Source organism: Zonotrichia leucophrys, chromosome 2, assembly GCF_028769735.1.
Source record: "Zonotrichia leucophrys gambelii isolate GWCS_2022_RI chromosome 2, RI_Zleu_2.0, whole genome shotgun sequence".
Lineage (NCBI taxonomy): Eukaryota > Metazoa > Chordata > Aves > Passeriformes > Passerellidae > Zonotrichia > Zonotrichia leucophrys.
In genome coordinates, this window is record NC_088171.1 from 126,069,292 (window position 1) to 126,087,842 (window position 18,551).

The window sequence follows — 18,551 nt, forward strand, 5'->3', positions numbered from 1 at the left end:
GTTTGTTTTTTTCTTTTTCTTTTTGGGTGTATGAGATAGATAAGATTTCTTTGTTATTTCTTCACCACAAAAGTAGAAAGTTGCTAATGGAATGGAAAACCAGGAATCTGGGATTGACTTTGCTATTAACAGCTCAATAGTTTTCTCATGAACCTGAGTGATTTCTCATTTGTTCATTTCCTTTGATGGTGCCTGTCTTTTCTCAGATTGGTATGCTTATTCCTTCCTGAACCTGACAGGAAATGCATCCCTGTAACATTTATTTAGCATTCATTTTTTTAACTTTTTACTTCTCTTTTTGATGAAAACAATTTGGTGGACTCAAGGATTAGCAAGAAGTCCCATCCTTTCCATGTTTCTCTAAATCAAAGTAACTCTCTTAGCTCCCCTTATCACTCATTTCCCTCTCTTTCATGTATTTCACTGTCTTCCTACTCCAGTGATCATGCTATGTTAGACCGGAAAAGAAGAGGGCATCAGTTTTGGCATGCTAACATCATTTGATCACTCTCACAGAGAATTACACTGTAATGATCCTCTAATTACAGAGCTGTCTCACTGTGTTAAATCCTATCTGTGTGTGCAGTCAACTGTTTACACAGTTCTCTGTGCCCCAGACTTCACAATTCCAAATATACAGTGATAGCTGACAGCAGCATTGACAAACATAATGTACATTGTACAGAGTACAAAAGAAGTGGAAGGACTTTGAAGAAGGGATATATATTTGAGAGTAAGCCAATATTACCACAGAAGTTTTAATCAGTGTGTATATTCCTATAAAACAGTTCTTTCTTGTTTTTCTGTGTTTTTCCACAGTGGTTATGTCTTTGATTATGATTACTACAGAGATGATTTCTACAATCGGTATGTGTGCCTGTATTTTTGTACATCCTACATAATTTCTCATGTTGTTGATGATATAATCCCATTGTTTGGTTAAACAGGCTAATTCTGATTTTATTGATTATTCATTGCATTATTTCTATTGTGTATAAGAAGACAATTTTTATATCTTGCAGAGAAGATCACCACCACCAAATGTATGCTTACTATGCAGGTCCTTAGGTTTTGTCCTTCTCTAAGAGCTATTGGGGTATTTGCTGTGCTGAACAGTTTAATGGTAGTTTAGTAGAGTTCTTCCAGGCTTACTTTCACTAGGATGTATGGTAGCTGTGAAATTCTTCAGTATGATGTTCCTGGCTTTGTCCAGAAGAACTTTGAAAGAAGCAAAAGCGCAAGCTGAACAGTGTGCTCCTGTAGGACAAAAAGAATTTGGATGCCTGATCAACTGGAGATTTTGCCTTGAGTAGTTACACACAGCCTAGCTCAGCACTGTGAAAATGTATTTATTCAGATGCAGCAGAATCCCCACAACACAGGAGTAGCAAGAATCATCACAGATAACCAACTTGTTAGCCAGCAGTGCTGTGTTTTTGAATTACAGCAGCTTGGTTTGTCACAGGACAAGTGAGCCAGAGAGGAACAAAGCTTTGCTCCACCAACCTGTTCTGATCTGATATTTCTCCTATGTAAAGCAATGGACAATAGCAGAGGAACAGTTTACACCCAGAAGTTAAGTTAGGTATGTGTGCTATATACCTTTCTGCTTAGGAACACAGTAGGAAAAATGTAGAAACAATATTTTTATGGTTTTTTTCCTCCTGATGTGGGTTCAATTTGAGCCACTAGTTTTAGTTTGGCATATAAATTACCATGCCCCATTGGACAAAGCTAGAAATATTGAGATATAGTATAGCATATGAACATATGAAGTAAAAGCCATCAAAGCAGTTTAATCCTGCTCTGTCCAGCCTTTGCAGTAGGAATAGCACATGTCCTGTAAAAAGTTAGCTTCCATAGGCTTTTGTTTATTTTTCCAAGGTTATTTATTTTTTCCAAGCTCTGAACTTCATTGTGGAATTGTATGTTTTTAAACAGAATAGTGTTTCTCATCTATGCCACACGAATATTAAAGGTATATGTCTAGTTTTTTCCTCAATTCTGTATTTTATGTGTAGCATAAATGATAAACTATAATGGTTAATTTTCATTTTAAAAAAATTAAAAAAACTTATTGGACGTTAAGGGTTGTTTCTTGGTGTCTTGCAATTATCTCTTGATAATTGCATTGTATGGAAAACTATTGACAGTGAAATGTATCCATAGATCTATTCAATAGTATAATTTTTTAATTTAGAATTCTTTCATAATTAAGACAGCAAAACTTCTATGGTACAAAACCTGCATATGAGGTTGGCCTCATTAGGCTGGACATGCTGATATTCTGAAAACAAAAACTGTATGAGGTGAACAGTCTCTTTTAGATACCAGATGATGGAAGGGAAAGATGAAAATCTCAATATAGTAGTCATGAAAAAGAAAATTCCATGGAGAATTTCGTGTACAAACTACTTATAGAAAATAAAACTTAAGAAATATAGTCATGATTCTTTGAATTTTTGAACTTCTGAATTTTCTGAATTTCTATCGCAAACCATAGATCTTGTTTCCTAATATTTCAACTAATTTATGTTATTAGCTTTCTGGACTCCTTGAAGGGAGAATGTCTTTCTTACCTTGACTAAAGCAGTGATGGGATCAAAAAAGGATGTCAGGAATGGATAGTTCTTTAAAATAAAATCTATATGAAGGCAGATTGGCAAGATCAGAACTGTACATTTAGAAGGATGACTTAAAGAAAAGGCATAGTTGTATGCACAATAGTGATTATTGGGGCAAAGAATTGCTTTGGGACTGAGAATTTCTCTTTATCATTTCTTGTATTGCAAGCACAAGAAAAACAGACATGGTAGTTCAAATCCATAAATGGAAGCATTGTTTTTTAAAAGAAAGCATGTTATTGGAATATACAGAACCTGACAAAACAAAATACCAAGACCAAAAGTTTTGCATGATTTCATAAACAAAAGTAGGAATAGTTTGATAACAGTCATTTAGATAAATGTTCTTTTATATATTTTGAGAAAAGGAAGCATAGTTTCACCTTTCACTATATTATCTAAACACAAACTATTGAAAGCTAAAAAACTATCACCTTTGGACAATAATCATATAATGAATTTTTTCATGACAGCTTATAACACTTCAGAAGCATTTTTTCCCAGTAATTTCAAAAAGGAGTTTATGACCAACCTGCAGATCATTTAATATGATAAATGATGACTGGCAATAAGCACTAATATTTGTGTTAAAAGTAGAAAAATATGGTTTAGTGTCCATCTTCACACAGAATTCTTTAGTTATGCTAACAATGGCTAAAAGCTGCTCATTTGTGGGAATATGTGAGGCCATGGATTTCAGTCATTGAGTGTAACAGGATCTCTGTGTCACATTTTGTAGGCAGTTGTGAAAAAGGAGAGAAATGGTTACACTGTCTGTAGGATTACAGTACAAACAGAAGTGTGGTCTGATTTAAGTACTGTGTATGTACTTACCGGAAAATGGGTTAGAAGATTTAAATTTAACTCTGTTCTATTCATCATACTGTTAGGTGCTGTGGTGAGTGAATTACTGTTTCTTGTGTGTCTGTTTTCAAATGTGTATCTATCTGCCCAGCCAGGTGACAGTACTCACAACTTTGAAAATTAAACATGTGGCTATAAATTTCCATACTTACTAGCTGCAAGTAAATTTGAGAATATTTTATGAGGCTGTTGCTTCATACTATGAACTGGAAATCTTTGTCTTTTGAACCTTCTTCTCTTGACCTATCATATGCAGAACCCATATAGTTTATGTTCTAAGAATATCTGTAGCTTTGATTACCTTTTTACTGCCTTTATTTCCCTCTACACTGGTTAGTTACCTGCTATTAATAACTGTACACCGCAACAGATTAGGCTATTCGGTTTGAGAACAAAGATTCATTTTTGTTATAGAGTATCTTTGGTAAAAAGTCTGAATATCTACCTGCTGCAGTGGTTTTGGTTTGAACAATTTTTTTTTATTATTATTATTTATTAAGCATGCTTGGGTATTTTAGCATTTCCACACCAATTCATTCTGCAATAAAGAGAACATATGCAAAGATTCTTGTTATTTCAGAAACTGCAAGATATTTCTTTAGGGTGATGGTTGTCTTCAGGAAAGTTCTCTTTTGTTCTTTACTTTTACATCTTTAAGAATAGCAGATGGAAAACTAGAATTTAAGCCATGCATGTAATAAAGGAGCTGAAATGTCACAACAAAATATATTGCTGTTGGCTGTGAACAATGCAATTACGTGGACCTGTGGAAAGCAAGTTATGGATTTTCCATACGGCAAATTGCAGAGTCCCATAATACATCCTTCTTTTGAATGACACACAAAAAATCTGAGCTGGTCTGTGCACCAGTGTATGACTAAAATCTGAATAAGGCACTTAATGTGCATAGGTCCTTGAAATCTAATTTGACTTGATATAAAGTGATTACAGTTTCAAAGGGTAATTTTCTCAGATAACATGCAAATTTAGTTGACAGAGCTCCCATGACATGAAATCACAGAGGGTTTTATGAAGTCCAGCTGACTTAATCTTTTCTAGGTTGTTTGATTACCATGGCCGTGTCCCCCCTCCGCCCCGTGCAGTGATTCCACTCAAACGTCCTCGGGTGGCTGTGACAACAACTCGTAGAGGCAAAGGGGTTTTCTCCATGAAGGGAGCATCACGGTCCACTTCAAGTGGGGCTTCTTCCTCAGGATCCAAATGTGAGTTGCTCATATCAGTTGAATGCTATTGAAACAATGATTCTAGCAAGTTCTGCAAACAGACAGCTTCCACTATATAGATAGCCCTATTGCAGCAATTTCCTAGCCTAAATCTCTAGCTTGAAAAACTGGTTTGTTTACCAAAGCTTCCAACATCTCCTGCAAGTCAAGGAGCACATTGATGACATTTTTAAAGGAAATTCTTTCAACATTTGACCTGCTCCCTCAGCCTCAGAAAAAGGCTTTTTAAAATCTCCTCTCAACTTGACTGCTCATTCACCATGAGATCTCGTGAACTGCTGGTAACAAAAAAAATAATAATCTTGTTATAGACCGACAGAGGCACATTGATTTCTGTGAGACCTCAGGGTTGTATGTAAGTTGGTAGGGATGGACTGGGGCGGGGGGCAGGGGAGGTTGGGTTATGTGTATTCTTTTTTATCGGACTCCTTTGAGTGTAGAAAGAGGCAAAGCGTCTTTGTTTTAAATGAAATTCAAAACAGGATTGGCAACTTGGGTTTATTTAATCCTTCTTTAGTGAGTTGGCCCTAGAAGAGTTGATGAACAATAGGCATTCCCTCCTCCAAGCTCACCAAGCTCCCCACTCCCTAGTATGTCCTGGGAACTTCATCTTCCTCTTCGTGCATCTTTCAGCACCCACCCGTCTTCCCCTGCCCCTTTTGTGGAGTGATACTGTCCTTGGAAGCGTCACTGGAAGAGGAAGAGAAAGATCAGGTAGGGGTCAGATATTAGAAGGACTGAAGGAACTTCAGTAAGTCTTTTGCAGTACTAGAGTGGCCAGCAAAACATCATGCTGTCTTACCATGAAATAGGTGAACCCATCAACAGTACATCTTACTAGCAGAGGAGTTAATTATGGCATCAAGAGGACGCAGTCATATACTCTGTTTGAATAAGATAGTCAAGTCTTACATGCTAGTATCAAACAAAGAAGATGGACCTCGTGAGCCCATTAGGATCCATCCTTGATCCTATTGCATGACCCGATGATATCAGAGGCGTTGAAGGAAAACATGCAGTAAACATGTAAATGCATGTGACTGAAAAAATCGACATGTGGTAAACATAGCTAAGATAATGTTGTGCACTCAGGAACAAGCAGCTCAAGACATCCCTTGGAAAGGATGATCTGACAGAGAGGCCACGTTGCGTATACAGTTAAATCACTTCCAAGTCTCCAGGGAATGAATGGACTGGATGTCCATTACCACTTAGAAGATCTTTGATGCCTAATACACTGAAAGACACATAAATTTAGGTGTCATATTATAAAGCTGACTCAAACCCAAAGAGAATGTCTGGCAGTAGTAATACTTCCTTTGTTCTCTGGAAGATGAACATAAGTCTAGACATTTTCATACTTACCTTGAAGTAACCCTTTTCTCAAGTATTTTAGGTGATCAACTATGTTTTCTTCTATTATTATAAAAGAAAGATTGCAGCTCAATATCTTCACTTTAGGAAACTTTGTTAGTCCTTTTCAGTCCTTGGATCTTTGGGTTTTCACAAAGTGAATTAAAGCTTTAGTTAGATCTCATTTGTTCATCAGTTTCTGTTGTCTTATCTACATGAATACTTAGTAGTATCAGTACATTCAAATCACTAATTCTCCACAAGTATGCATTAATAACAATTTTTTTTTGCTGCACTTGCAATAAAAGGGAATTTATTTTCAGATAAGTTTTTTATATATTTTTCTCATTGTTCAGAACAAGGATAGCTATAAAATTCTAGAGAGCTGAGGATCTTAGTGTTTGTATCCCAACAGATGTCAAGAAAAGCTCTCAGTCAGAAATCTGAATTTCTATAGTAGTGAATGAGGCAGAGAATATTACATTAATATCCAGATATATGTTCCTCAGATCTACTGCAAAATTTGCTTCTGCATTTCAAAAAATGCTTTGTAATACTGTGTAATAGGACTTAAATAAAGCATAGCACAGATTATAGGATTCAAACCTAGTCCAAGTATCCACAGGCACTTGTTATAAGATTTCCAAAACACTGCCTACAAAATATGGCAAATATTGCAGAAACTATAAATTATTTAATGGAAGTGCAATCAGGAGTGTCCAGATCCAAACAGACAGTGTTATTCCCCAGTGGAGGTATCCTTCAATGTATTCAGGTGTGATCTGAATTTTAAGTGTTAGTCTTAGAGCTCAAAGTGACAAGATCATGCTTGGATCAAGCTCTTTAACTGAAGAGAGAGCTGTAAGATGCATTACTTAAAACATGGGCTTTTTGACCTGTGTTAGGTTTCTGTCCTCAATTCATTACAATGACAATTGGAAAAAAGTGCAGAATTTTTATTGTGATAAAATAAATTCCACTAAATTCTTTCTGCACACAGCACATCTTTAAAGGGAGTCAGACACCCAGTATACAGGTTTTCATGCCTAATTTTCCATAAAACTACTTTACCTCTTGTCAATTCCAGTCAACCCATCATAAATGTAGAAACATGATTTTGTTGGCTTGGACAGGAATGTAATCAGCTTATTGTACGACTTTTATCAGAGAAGTAGTGGAGCCATTCTCTTAGAACTTCAATTTTGGGAAGTAGAGAAGGTATGTTTTGCAACTTCCTTTGCCATTTTCTTGGAAAAGTTGGTTATATTGAATTGTGGGAGAAAGCAATTTGATATTTTGTAGCTCCTTACTCTACTCTGCTAATCTGAAGCCCTTGAAATAATGCACTGTCAATTCTAATGTTAATTTATTGCTAGGTAGATAAGGAGAAACATTCAACAAATTCTCCAATAAGGAGAAACCTAGTTCATGGGAAGGAAGCTATTTTGCATTTAATGAAATTTAAGACCATAAAACACCTTAATTGCATGTTTAGAATTAACAATGTTAAAATGGTATTGACTATGCCTTGAAGATTTCACCCCCATATAGCAAAACTCTCATGAGATCACTTCCCTTAAGAGACCTTTCAGATGTAAGTAGAAATCTCATAGATATAACTGTTCACACTCAGACCCAGAAAATAAACCCATATATATCATATTAAAGGTCAGAACACCAGATTTCACATTCTGGTAAAATCACCAGAATCAAAAGGACTTATTTCAGAAAAACAGAAATCCAAAGGAAGAAGTTTATTGTTGTGAAGATATTACAAAAAACACTGTATCAAAAATGCCTTGCTCATTGATGAGCATATCTGCAAAAAAAATATCTGCCAAACAGTAAACTCCTGTTTGACCCAAAAGTGACAATATGTGTTATAAATCTGCTTCTAAAACATAAAATACATTAGGAAGATTTTATTTCTTTCCTAAATCCATAATTTTTCTAGGAACAGTTATCAATATTTAGTTTTCTTTTTAACTCCAAAGACTAGAAGAACATAAATCAGCATTTGCAAATCACCAGAAGTAACTCACAAAATTAAATATATTGGTGGGTAAATCACACATAGTAGTTCTTCATGTTAATGGTATGAAGCAGTACATTTAGATTGCTATTTAGAACTAGGAAGAGCTCACTTTTTATTACAATGTAGAAATTGAAGCGCTCAAAGTGTGCACTGTCATTTTACACATCTGAAATCAGGAGGAAAATATTAATCAAATCTTTTATACTTTGTGTGCTTGAAATTAAGGAGTAGGCACTTCAGACATTAAAATATGTATTGAATTATGTCTTTAAATGAATTAATTTTGACTCACAGAGTTTATATTTAGCTTCCTCAGCTGATCCATTTTTCAGTGATATCTACAGCGATAAAATATGATAAAATATTTTTTATTAAACATGAAGGGCTTAGTTAAAAATACATGACATTTCTTCCCAAAGAAATCTAAATCATGCTTTGTGGATGAATCAATTTGCAGTTACAGCAAAAAATATGTTTCACAAAAAGCTATAATTCAACAGTAGCACTTTCATTTTTAAAAATGCAATTGACCTTAATTTTATTTCTCTTATAATGCACTGTATGTGACTGTCTCCTTTGGTGTTAGATGCTTCAATGAAAGATTCTAGAAGGGCTAGAAAGGGTCATTGAATCAAATTCTTTACTCTTGCAAGTAGCATCATCATCTAATCCTTTAAGATACATCTTAAAAATAGTTAGGGTTTGGGTTTTTTCTGTTTCTTGTAATTTCCAGCTTAGTTTGTTTCTCATTTATTCATATTCTCTTTTTATTTTTGTCCCAACACTGACTTAGCATAAAATTATTATTTCTTTTTACCTTTTTTTGTTTTCAGCAAACAAGAAAAATGCTTGTCACACTAAAGGCTTTCCATTTTTTATGGTCATCTTCACATGTACCTGCTCTCCACATGTACCTGCTAGAATTCAGTGGTTCAACCTGTACTCACCAGGTCCTCATACAGAGACAATACACTTCTCCATCCTTGCAATGCATAATTTGACACACTCTAGCGCTCCATTTTCCTTTCCATGGCTGCAGATAGTGGTATTCTGTTATCAACCCAAGGATAATTCTGTCATTGTCTTCTTCTGCTGATGAACCTTGGTGCTAAGAGTCGGACTTCTATTGTTAAGTTTAGGGGTTTTTTTCAGTGAAATCTCATCTTTTTTTTTCTAGCATAACATTCCTTTTAATCACCTGACCTCTTCTTCCATTCCAGTTTACTCTGAACAAGTGATATCTTTCAATTTCACGTGATCAGCAAATTTCACCTATTCACATTTTTGCATTGGAGTTGTTGAAGATATTTAGCCATTACTAATTTCATTAATAATTTTTCTCTCTTTCAATATGTGCATTTCTGTTATCTGCTGTCCTTTATTTTATCTGTTAATTTGGAAAAATTTCTTGAAGAGTAAGTTACCTTAATTTCCTACTCTATTGCTCAAAAACAGAGGGACAGATATTTTGGATACATGCATGTCGTGTCATGTTTACCAATGGCTTTGTTTCTTGCCTGAGATAAATTAAAAAAAAAACAACATGATGTTTTAAAGGAGAATTTTATAGTCAAAGCAGGACACCTAGAGCAAAGAATTTATAATCTTTACATTTTATCTTTGTCATAACACTGTTTTAAAAGCCTGACATTCTTGCCAAGTGCTATCACAGACTCACAGAATGGTTGAGCTTGGAAGGGACCTCTGGAGCTCCTCTGGTGCAAGTGCCCTGCAAAACAAATTTCCTAGGACTGTGTCTCACCACACCCATGGGAAGAAAAAATAAAATTCTTGTGTTTAGATGAAATTTCACATGCTTTAATTTATGTCAAGGGTCTTTGGTGTGTCAGTGGGATCTACTAAGAAGAGTCTGGCTTTGTCATCTTCATTTCTTATTGTACTGGGGAGCCCAGAGGTGGGCACAATGCTCCAGATGTGGCCTCACAAGTGCTGGGTAGAGTGGTGTTCTGGGTTTGGCTGGGGCAGAGTCAGTTTTCTTTTCAGTAGCTACTATGGGGCTGTGTTGTGAATTTGTGCTGCAAACAGTGTTGATGACACCAATGAGCAGGATGGGGATGCACAAGGAACTGGGAGGGGACACACCTGGGACAGGCAACCCCAGATGGCCAAAGGGATGTTCCAAAGGGATGAATTTCAATTAATAAACTGTTCTCATCTCAACCAATGAGTTTTATTTACCCTCCTTTACTTCTCCCCATCCTTCTGGGTTTTGGAGGGAAGTGAGCAACTGTGTGGTGCTGAGTTGCTGAATGCAATTAAACTGTGACAAGGAAAAGATCTGGCTCATGCTCAACTTACTTTTCATCAGGGTCCTTCATAATTTGTCTTTAGTAGTTGCTGCTTACTACAAAAATACTCACTGTACTATAATTGAGAGTGGAATTTCTCTAGGACAATAATTTTGAAGACGTACAATCCTCTGCAAGGTAAAACAGTAAGCAGTTCAAATAATTACAACATCACAATATTGGAAAGAGAGTGAAAGTTTGGCACTTGTGCAGACTGGTTGAGATTTTTTTCTTTTTTCTTTCAGTCCTTTTTAGTGTTAACTTGAAGCAAATGTCTCTATGATCATGGAATCATAGAATCATTTAGATTGGAAAAAACCTCCAGATTGTCCAGTTCAGCCTTTAACTGCTAACTACCTTGTCAACTAGACCATAACATTATTATCACATAGTGGTTTCTTGAACACCTCCAGGGATGCTGACTCCCTAAGAAGTAATTTCCAGTGTTTAACAACCATTTCCATAAATTACTTCTAACATCCAACCTGAACTGCCCAGGTGCAGCTTGAGGCTATGTCCTCTTGCCCTATCACTAGTTATCTGGGTGAAGTGGACCCCTCCCACTTATCTACAACTTCCTTTCAGTTTGCTGTACAGAGTGGTAGAGGTCTTCCTTGAGCCTTCTTTTCTCCAGGTCAAACAACCCCAACTCCCTCAGCACTTCTCATATGAATTACCTCCTAGACCTTTCACCAGCCTCATTGCCTTGATTGCCCTTCCCTGGAGACTCTCCAGCACCTCAGTCTTACTTCAACTGAGGTGCTTAGACCTGGACACAGCACTCAAGGTGTCTCACCAGTGCTGAGTACAGGGGGACAATGACTGCCCTGATCATGCTGGCCCCACTGTTGCTGACACAGGCCAGGTGTCATTGGCCATCTTGGCCACCTAGGCACACACTGGCTCATGTTCAGTCATCTCTTGCCCAGCACCCCCTTGTCCTTTACCACTGGGGTTTGTTCCTTGAATCCTCGTTGTTGTCTTGTTCCTTCTGGTACCATCTTCTTCCCAGCCTAATTCTTCCAGAGACACCACAAGGAAGCCCCTTTGCAGCAGACCTGAGCTCAACAGCAGTGCCAGGCATGAGCATGTTTCCTTGTCAAACTCAGAAGTGCAAATGTTTTCTGCTTTGTTTAGTAGACTGGAAACAAGTACCATTAGGTCCTTGCAGTGTCACTTCTGGATCTGGCCTTTGGGGCCTGGACAGCCTGAAGTTTGCAGATCAAGGGAGCATCCCTGACACAACAGTTTGACTGCATGGAATGTGTTGCCAACAGGCTTCACAGTGGGTTGCTGCCAGTACTTAGCATTCCCCATTGGAGCAGTTCACACCATTTCACTCTGGATTCTGAGCTGCCTTGCTACTCTAAGATGGACCAGCCACAGTCCCTGGGGAATCAGTAACCTTCTAATTATATAGTTGTAGGACTCTTAACAATTTGTTTCAGATCTGTGGGATTGGAGAATTATTTCTCTGAAAACATTTTAAACCCTCATTCTATGAATACACAAAATAATTTCATCAAATACCATACGGCATATAAGAGTCGAGCACAGGTTAGTTTTACACTTTTTTTTTAAGTCCTTCTGTTCATGCCATTTGAGATGAGAGGTTTCAGCCTGTACTGTGAGATAATGCAATTTCTCAATATGAGCACGATTAAATAAGTGCATTACTGCATATAGCAACCTACTGCCTTGTTGTACTATAATACACATTATTGTATAACCCACATTATAGTATATATGCCCAAACTCTAAGATAAAAATCTTTGGTTTCAGCCTCAGTGAATATGCTTCAGGTTTGGAATAAGGCTAATTTGAAGCAAATACCTACTCATCAACTATCACTGAAGCAGGCAATAGCTTGTCTTCACACTTCATCATAAGATTGATTGCCCAATACAAATTACATGAGCCACCATGATAATAGACATGGCCAATGTCAACAATGAACAGGACTGATGCAGCAAGATGCAGCCAGAAGACCCTTTTGACAGAAAGGGAACATGTTCTTCTTCACAGCAGAACACCCCTCTTCCCAGGCTCAATAAGAACCTGCCTTGTGTGTATCCATGCTCTCGATACACACACCAAAGTCAATGCACATCCTCCTTCAGCAGTGGTGGAGGAGTAACACAGCTCAGTGCTCTTCCACTGCCAGTCCCTCATGGGGATGGTCCATTTCTTGCCATAAGAGTTGTAAGAGTGAAAGCTCTGTTTCCTACTCTGCTCCTTTGTAAATGGATTTATTCTCCCATGCTAGCATAGAGTTGCCATTTTCTCCTCTTGATCTTTTCTACATTATGTCCTAGCACAAACAGGGCAAGTGTACTTCTTTGGGCCACCTTCTAGCATAAAACACATGTTCTGATAATGCCAAAATAATGAGATCATTTATAAGGGCTGCAGCACTGTTTCCTTTGAAGCCAAAACATCTCCAAAGCAGTTACTCCTTCTTGGGTTAGACAATGGGAGCACATTAATAAACAAAAATGAAGAGTAAAGCAGTGCAATAAAGATTTGGAAACTTCAGCTAATAATTTATAAGTGATGCCTCTGTGTCCTTGGACGCAATCATAAAATGAAATATTTTCATATATTATCCATAGCTGGAAAAAGTACAAGAAATTGACAACTGAAATTGAACTGAAAGCTTTTGAAGCAACAAAACATGACACCTCTTGCAATGAGTTTTTGACTGGAATATAACCCTGCATTCCTGGCTGCCCTAGCACTTATATTACCATTTACTCTTGCTGAGAAATACATACTGTAGGGGATCTATTTATTATCGTCAATACTATCACAAAAGAGTCTAGCAAAATAACACAGCAAGACTGTGACAGGTCTATCATATTTGAATTATTCTTTCACTATAGGCTGTTTTTCAGTAAAAAATACTTGGATTTATGAAAATATTTTTGAGATGTTTTTCCTGAAATTACTATTACTGAGCAACACACCTTTCATGGATTCTTGCCAATAAGGCTTAGAATCCTGTGGTTTCTAGGATTCTGCATTTTTAACTAACAATGCTAATTTTAAAAGGTAAATCTCTGAAAATATTGACAAAAATGAGAGAGTGTAATTTCTACTAAACAGAAAAGAAAAAAAGAACATGTTTTGCTTGGGGGGATAATGTTACCACAAATATAATTTATTTCATGTTTTGCATTTTGATCTCTCCACAGTGAAATCAGATGAGTTGCAAACAATCAAGAAAGAATTAACTCAAATCAAAACAAAAATTGACTCCTTGTTAGGGAGACTGGAAAAGATTGAAAAGCAGCAAAAAGCTGAAGCAGGTAGGTAAAAGTCGTTTTTAGTGGAATTAATTAAATTAGAACTTTGTTACTAGTCAAGCAAGTCAGACCAAAGAGAATGGAAGTTTTCTGAAATTTTGGTACTTAATGGAGCCTGAAGCAAGGTAAATCAACTCTGAGGTAAACTACTGGCAGAATAGATTAATATTCTTCACAGAACATGCATCATCATTTAAGAGTTTTTAATGGTGTAGTAGGAAAAAATAATCTTTCTAGTTGCTCTGGAAACCAAACATCACTAAAAAACAACTGAACAGAATTAGGCTGGATGTTTTTGACCATGGAAATGCTTGTGCTAGGCACATTAAGTATTAACAGATGGTGTATATCAAAAATTATTGTCTGGGCAATAGGCAGGAGGTAATAGTCACAAGCTGATGCAAGAAAAAATTCTGTTTGATATAAGGAAAAGAGATGCACCTAAGCAGTACAGTGAGTTGACCAGAGAGACCATACTGGCTCCATCCTTGGAAACATTCAAAACTCATTGGGCTCATGGACCTATGGACCTGTGCTAAAATTTGAATTTGTCCCTGATTTGAAGAGGGGTTGGACTGGGAGAGCCCAGAGATACTTTCCAACCTCAGTTATTGAGTGAAGTTTTGGCCTCTTAGTAAAACTGTTTGCAGCTCCAGTTTAGTTTTTTTCTAGCGTAAAAGCTTTGGTTTTAGTCAAACCTTGGGAATGAAAAAATCCAAAACTACTTCATAATTTAATGAAGTCAGTGCATAATTAATTTTGTTAGATGAATGATCTCACCTGGCAGCACTTTGAAGTCATTCTGAGAGTTATAAGGTTGCATTTTCATCACAGCATATATAAAAAACAAACCCAGTTCTTATGCCTGTCTATGGGATTTTCTTTGCTATGTCCTTATAGATCACATATATGTTTTTACAGGAGCTTTGTATTAGTGAGTTGATTTTGTGAGAGTCAGCATGGACTCCTTATCTCATGAAAAACTCAATTTTTTTTTTCACCCCTCCATTCTGTGATAAAACCTTTTTCTGAATTTTATGTGAAATGTGTGAAGGAAATTCTGCCTCAGAACCCACAACTGCTGGGCTGTCTGGACAGCAGTCAGTTACATGAAGCCAAAAGCCCATCAGGACTCAAAGAGAATTCCATCAAGACTGTCTAAAACATTATTGGGAATTAGCAGTTGAGGGTTACAAACCTGACAAAGTCAAAATACGAATTTAGATATGGATGTCTCCTGTTCCCAAGTAACTTAAAAAAAAATATTGTTTGAAAAATGACCTACGTTTTCTTTACAATCATTTTCTAAGTTGACAGACAAGGACCAGTCCCCAGATGTTAGTTTATCTCACAAAGTTGAGGGCTTTTTTTCAAGTCTAAGGTAAATCATTAGTAGAGAGTGTGATTATCTCTTTCAGATCTGTGCACAATATGTATTCATTAGGTTCTATTTTGTGCTTTATGCGAGTTTGATAAAAGTTGGTATAATTGGTGAAGACATAATTGCAAGGCACTTCATGGAATCACTTGTGCACTGAAATATTCCTGATTGTGCTACCATGGGGAGTTTTTATAAAAAATCCATTACTATGCAAAACAATCTGCAGATCATTGTACTTTGATATTCAATTTTCAATTTTGCTAAAGGACTATAGTGGTCTCATTTAAATAGAAATCAGGTCAAAAAGAAGAATGTTGATTCGTGTTGAGTCACAGTCTTATGGTTTCTGAAGACATGCAATGAATATCGTCAGATATTAAAAGATGTTTTCAAAATATTGATGTTATAAAACATCAGGTGCAGAACCCATCCCTCATATGCTTTGCCTCTCATTGGAGGGTGTGAAGAGAAAAACACCTTAAAGATACCAGTAAGAATGGAACTCCATTTAAGTTTCCTGAGCTGATGAAGAGGGTTATGCAGTCTGGATTATTAGTCTGCAGATCCAAAAAGATTTGTGCAAACTACATCAGTAGCTGAACTATTTCATTTAGAGTGTCACATGGGAGATGATAAGATGATTTTGTTCCTTCTCTATGGTTTGGCAATGTTATTTCTTATTTTCCTCTGCCAGGAGGTGTGGCCTCACTAAGACTGGGATCAGAGAGAGGATTTGTTTCTCATTTGCACAAAGCAAAAATCAAACCATCATCTTGCTCTTTTGGTTTTCTAAGTTTGACTCAGTCTCCTGAGGAATAATTTTTAATCCTAAAAGTTGTTACATCTGGAGGAATGTGATGTTACAGGCTGGACAAGCTCAGTGCATTATCGGTTACTGCTCCACAGCTGCATGAAAACTCTTCTTGCAGTAAAAGCTGATGTTCTGGCTTTTTCTATTATCAACTCCTAACCTTTCCAATAGGGGTAATATAGAAAATAGGATTTCCTGTACATAGGAAAACTGTAGAAATAGCTACTGTAGAAATAGCTCCTTTGTTTGCAAAATTCTGAATTAAGAAGCTAGGAATAAACTGTTCTGACATTAAAAAAAAAAAAAAAATAGAGACTATTCTTCCTGTAATATTAGAGATTAGGCTCAAAGTTAGGTTCCTGAGTTTATCTTCTCAGAAGAGCCCAAAAGAGATGAGTACTGAGGTGGTATTTTAGCCTTCTCTGAAGAACCCAGTCTATGTTCTTATTAAGACAATTAAGTGACCTAATTTTTTAGCAAGTGCATCTTAGATGGTTTCCCATTTAAATGTATTGTCTCCCAATTCAACAATCTTGGTTTTAAAAGCCTTAACCAAAATTGATTCAGTTGTCATTGCCAGAACTGAGAGATCTCAGAAGTGGCTAAAGACAGGAAGTGGTAGGGCCAGATATAGAAGGCATAGGTGATTCAATCCATATTTCCTTATGCATAAAGCAAGTAAAACAATCACTTTTAACTAGCATGGGATTGTATGGAGCACCTTACCAATAGAAGATAAAGCTCCATGGGGTGAATCATCTGCTAATATATATGACTACAGTACTGTCAGAGCAGCTGTCTAAGATGACTTTGTATTCTTTAAATCTAAGAACCTTTCTGAAGACATTAGGTGACTGAGGGAGGAAAGCTTAATTTTTCTGTTTCTCCAGTAAGAGAAGTTGAAAATGAAGGACAAAAGACAAATGAAGGCTAAAGAGATGAATGTAAATAGCAAAATAAATGTGCAAAGTCAAAAGGTAAAACAAATGTCTCGGTTTAAGACTATGGTAGAGAAAAATGCCATCAGATTTGAATAGTATGTGTAGCTGGTAATAACTTATGATAAAAAAAATAATAGAGCTTCAAAAATATAGAGCTTCAAGGCAACACTTAATTCATTGGTTGTCCTACAACATAGGTAATGAACTACTAGTGTTACAGAGCAGTCAGTCTTACAAAGGAAGAAATATTTTGTTCTAGAAATTCTGTCATTGATCACCCTCAGACTGAAAAGATATTACTTTTCTAGCTGCATGCAACCAATTCTCTGCCTTGATTCACTCTGAGTACATAAAGTGTTTCATATAAGTTCCTGACATGCATAGAAATAAGACTCTGATCCCTCCAAACATTCTTCTAGCCAGTCTCTGTCATTCTTCCATCAATTTTTCTCTGGATTTCTGCTGTTTGGATGAAGTTCTTCAGCATATCTAGGAGTTTATCAATACCTAGTCACAACAACAACAACAACAACACAGCTACTCTCATGAATTCAACCAGAATAGATTCTTCAGGCCTCCATGGAAATGGCCTTTCTTTTTACCACTTTGCAGAAAATATAGGAAGCCAATATTTGGTTGATTGGAGGGGGACATTCTCCAGTTATTTCAGCACATTATACCAATGATGAGTAACAGATACTTTACTCCATAAAAATATGTTTACTTGTCTAAAAGTATTTGTTGATTACCTGTATGACTGTTAAGATATATTCACAGTAAATTAATACAAATTCTCACTCATTTATTGGCAATTGACAGCCTTCTGCTTCTCAGAGCATAGATATTTATGTACTTCTCATTGGCTGCTCATGAATAAACATCTGGTGACTGTGCCAATTGAATTCCAAGGCAAAGTCAAGTACAGAAAATTGAAAAGCTGGATCTCCTGGCAAATCAAGCCTTCATCCACTGCATGGCATACATGGGGTAGATGATCATATTGATATTGTGATTTATTTATGCACTAATTTTTAAAAGAAAAGTTTTCAATCATATTTGCCTGGTAAACATTATCACAGAGAATTTTACAAATCTAGCACATCTGGAGATGGAAGCTTAGGTTTCTTCTGCAGAGCACTTTCCTTTGCCACCAATAGGAAAGGTTACTGAATCTCCACAGAGTATGTTTTCCTTACAGAAGCCCAAAAGAAACAAATGGAAGATAATGCTGATTTGATTCAAGAGGAATGCATATCAGAGAATGCAGATAACTCTACGGAAGAGCCAATTGAAGGAGGGCCAGATGCAGATGGGGATGGAGAAGATATGACTGATGGGATAGAGGAGGATTTTGATGAGGATGGCAGCAATGAGCTGGTAAGGAATAATCATGACCTGTCTGTCTATATGGTTCCTACAAGTAACCACAGAGAACCAACAGTCTGGATTAAGATAAGCTCAGAGCAGCACTGTGATGTTCTGTAACTAGTGCCCAGACCTATACTCCTCATACACTATGATATCAATTAAGCATAGGAGCCTCTGAGGAGAAATAAAAAAATATATTTTACTGCATTTGGTAATTTTAGAAAGGAAATAAAATGCAGTTTAAATTGGTTTACATTTATTATTTTATACATGTAAAAGTGTAGAGTGCTACTTTTTCATTTTCTCTTTTTCTTTA

General features: G+C 36.5%; 1 protein-coding gene across 8 annotated transcripts in view; it reads left to right on the forward strand.

Annotated features, from left to right (window-relative positions):
* Window positions 1-18,551, forward strand: part of RALYL (RALY RNA binding protein like) — a 367,535-nt gene that overhangs the window by 329,775 nt on the left and 19,209 nt on the right. For 4 of the 8 annotated variants that reach the window (XM_064706292.1, XM_064706293.1, XM_064706294.1 and 1 more), the window contains 5 exons: window positions 820-867; window positions 4,548-4,711; window positions 5,366-5,446; window positions 13,624-13,737; window positions 18,066-18,244. In XM_064706292.1, coding sequence (XP_064562362.1) covers window positions 820-867; window positions 4,548-4,711; window positions 5,366-5,446; window positions 13,624-13,737; window positions 18,066-18,244 — 586 coding nt within the window. The remainder of the gene's footprint in view (window positions 1-819; window positions 868-4,547; window positions 4,712-5,365; window positions 5,447-13,623; window positions 13,738-18,065; window positions 18,245-18,551) is intronic. The other 4 variants (XM_064706296.1, XM_064706301.1, XM_064706298.1 and 1 more) reach the window with 3 other exon arrangements.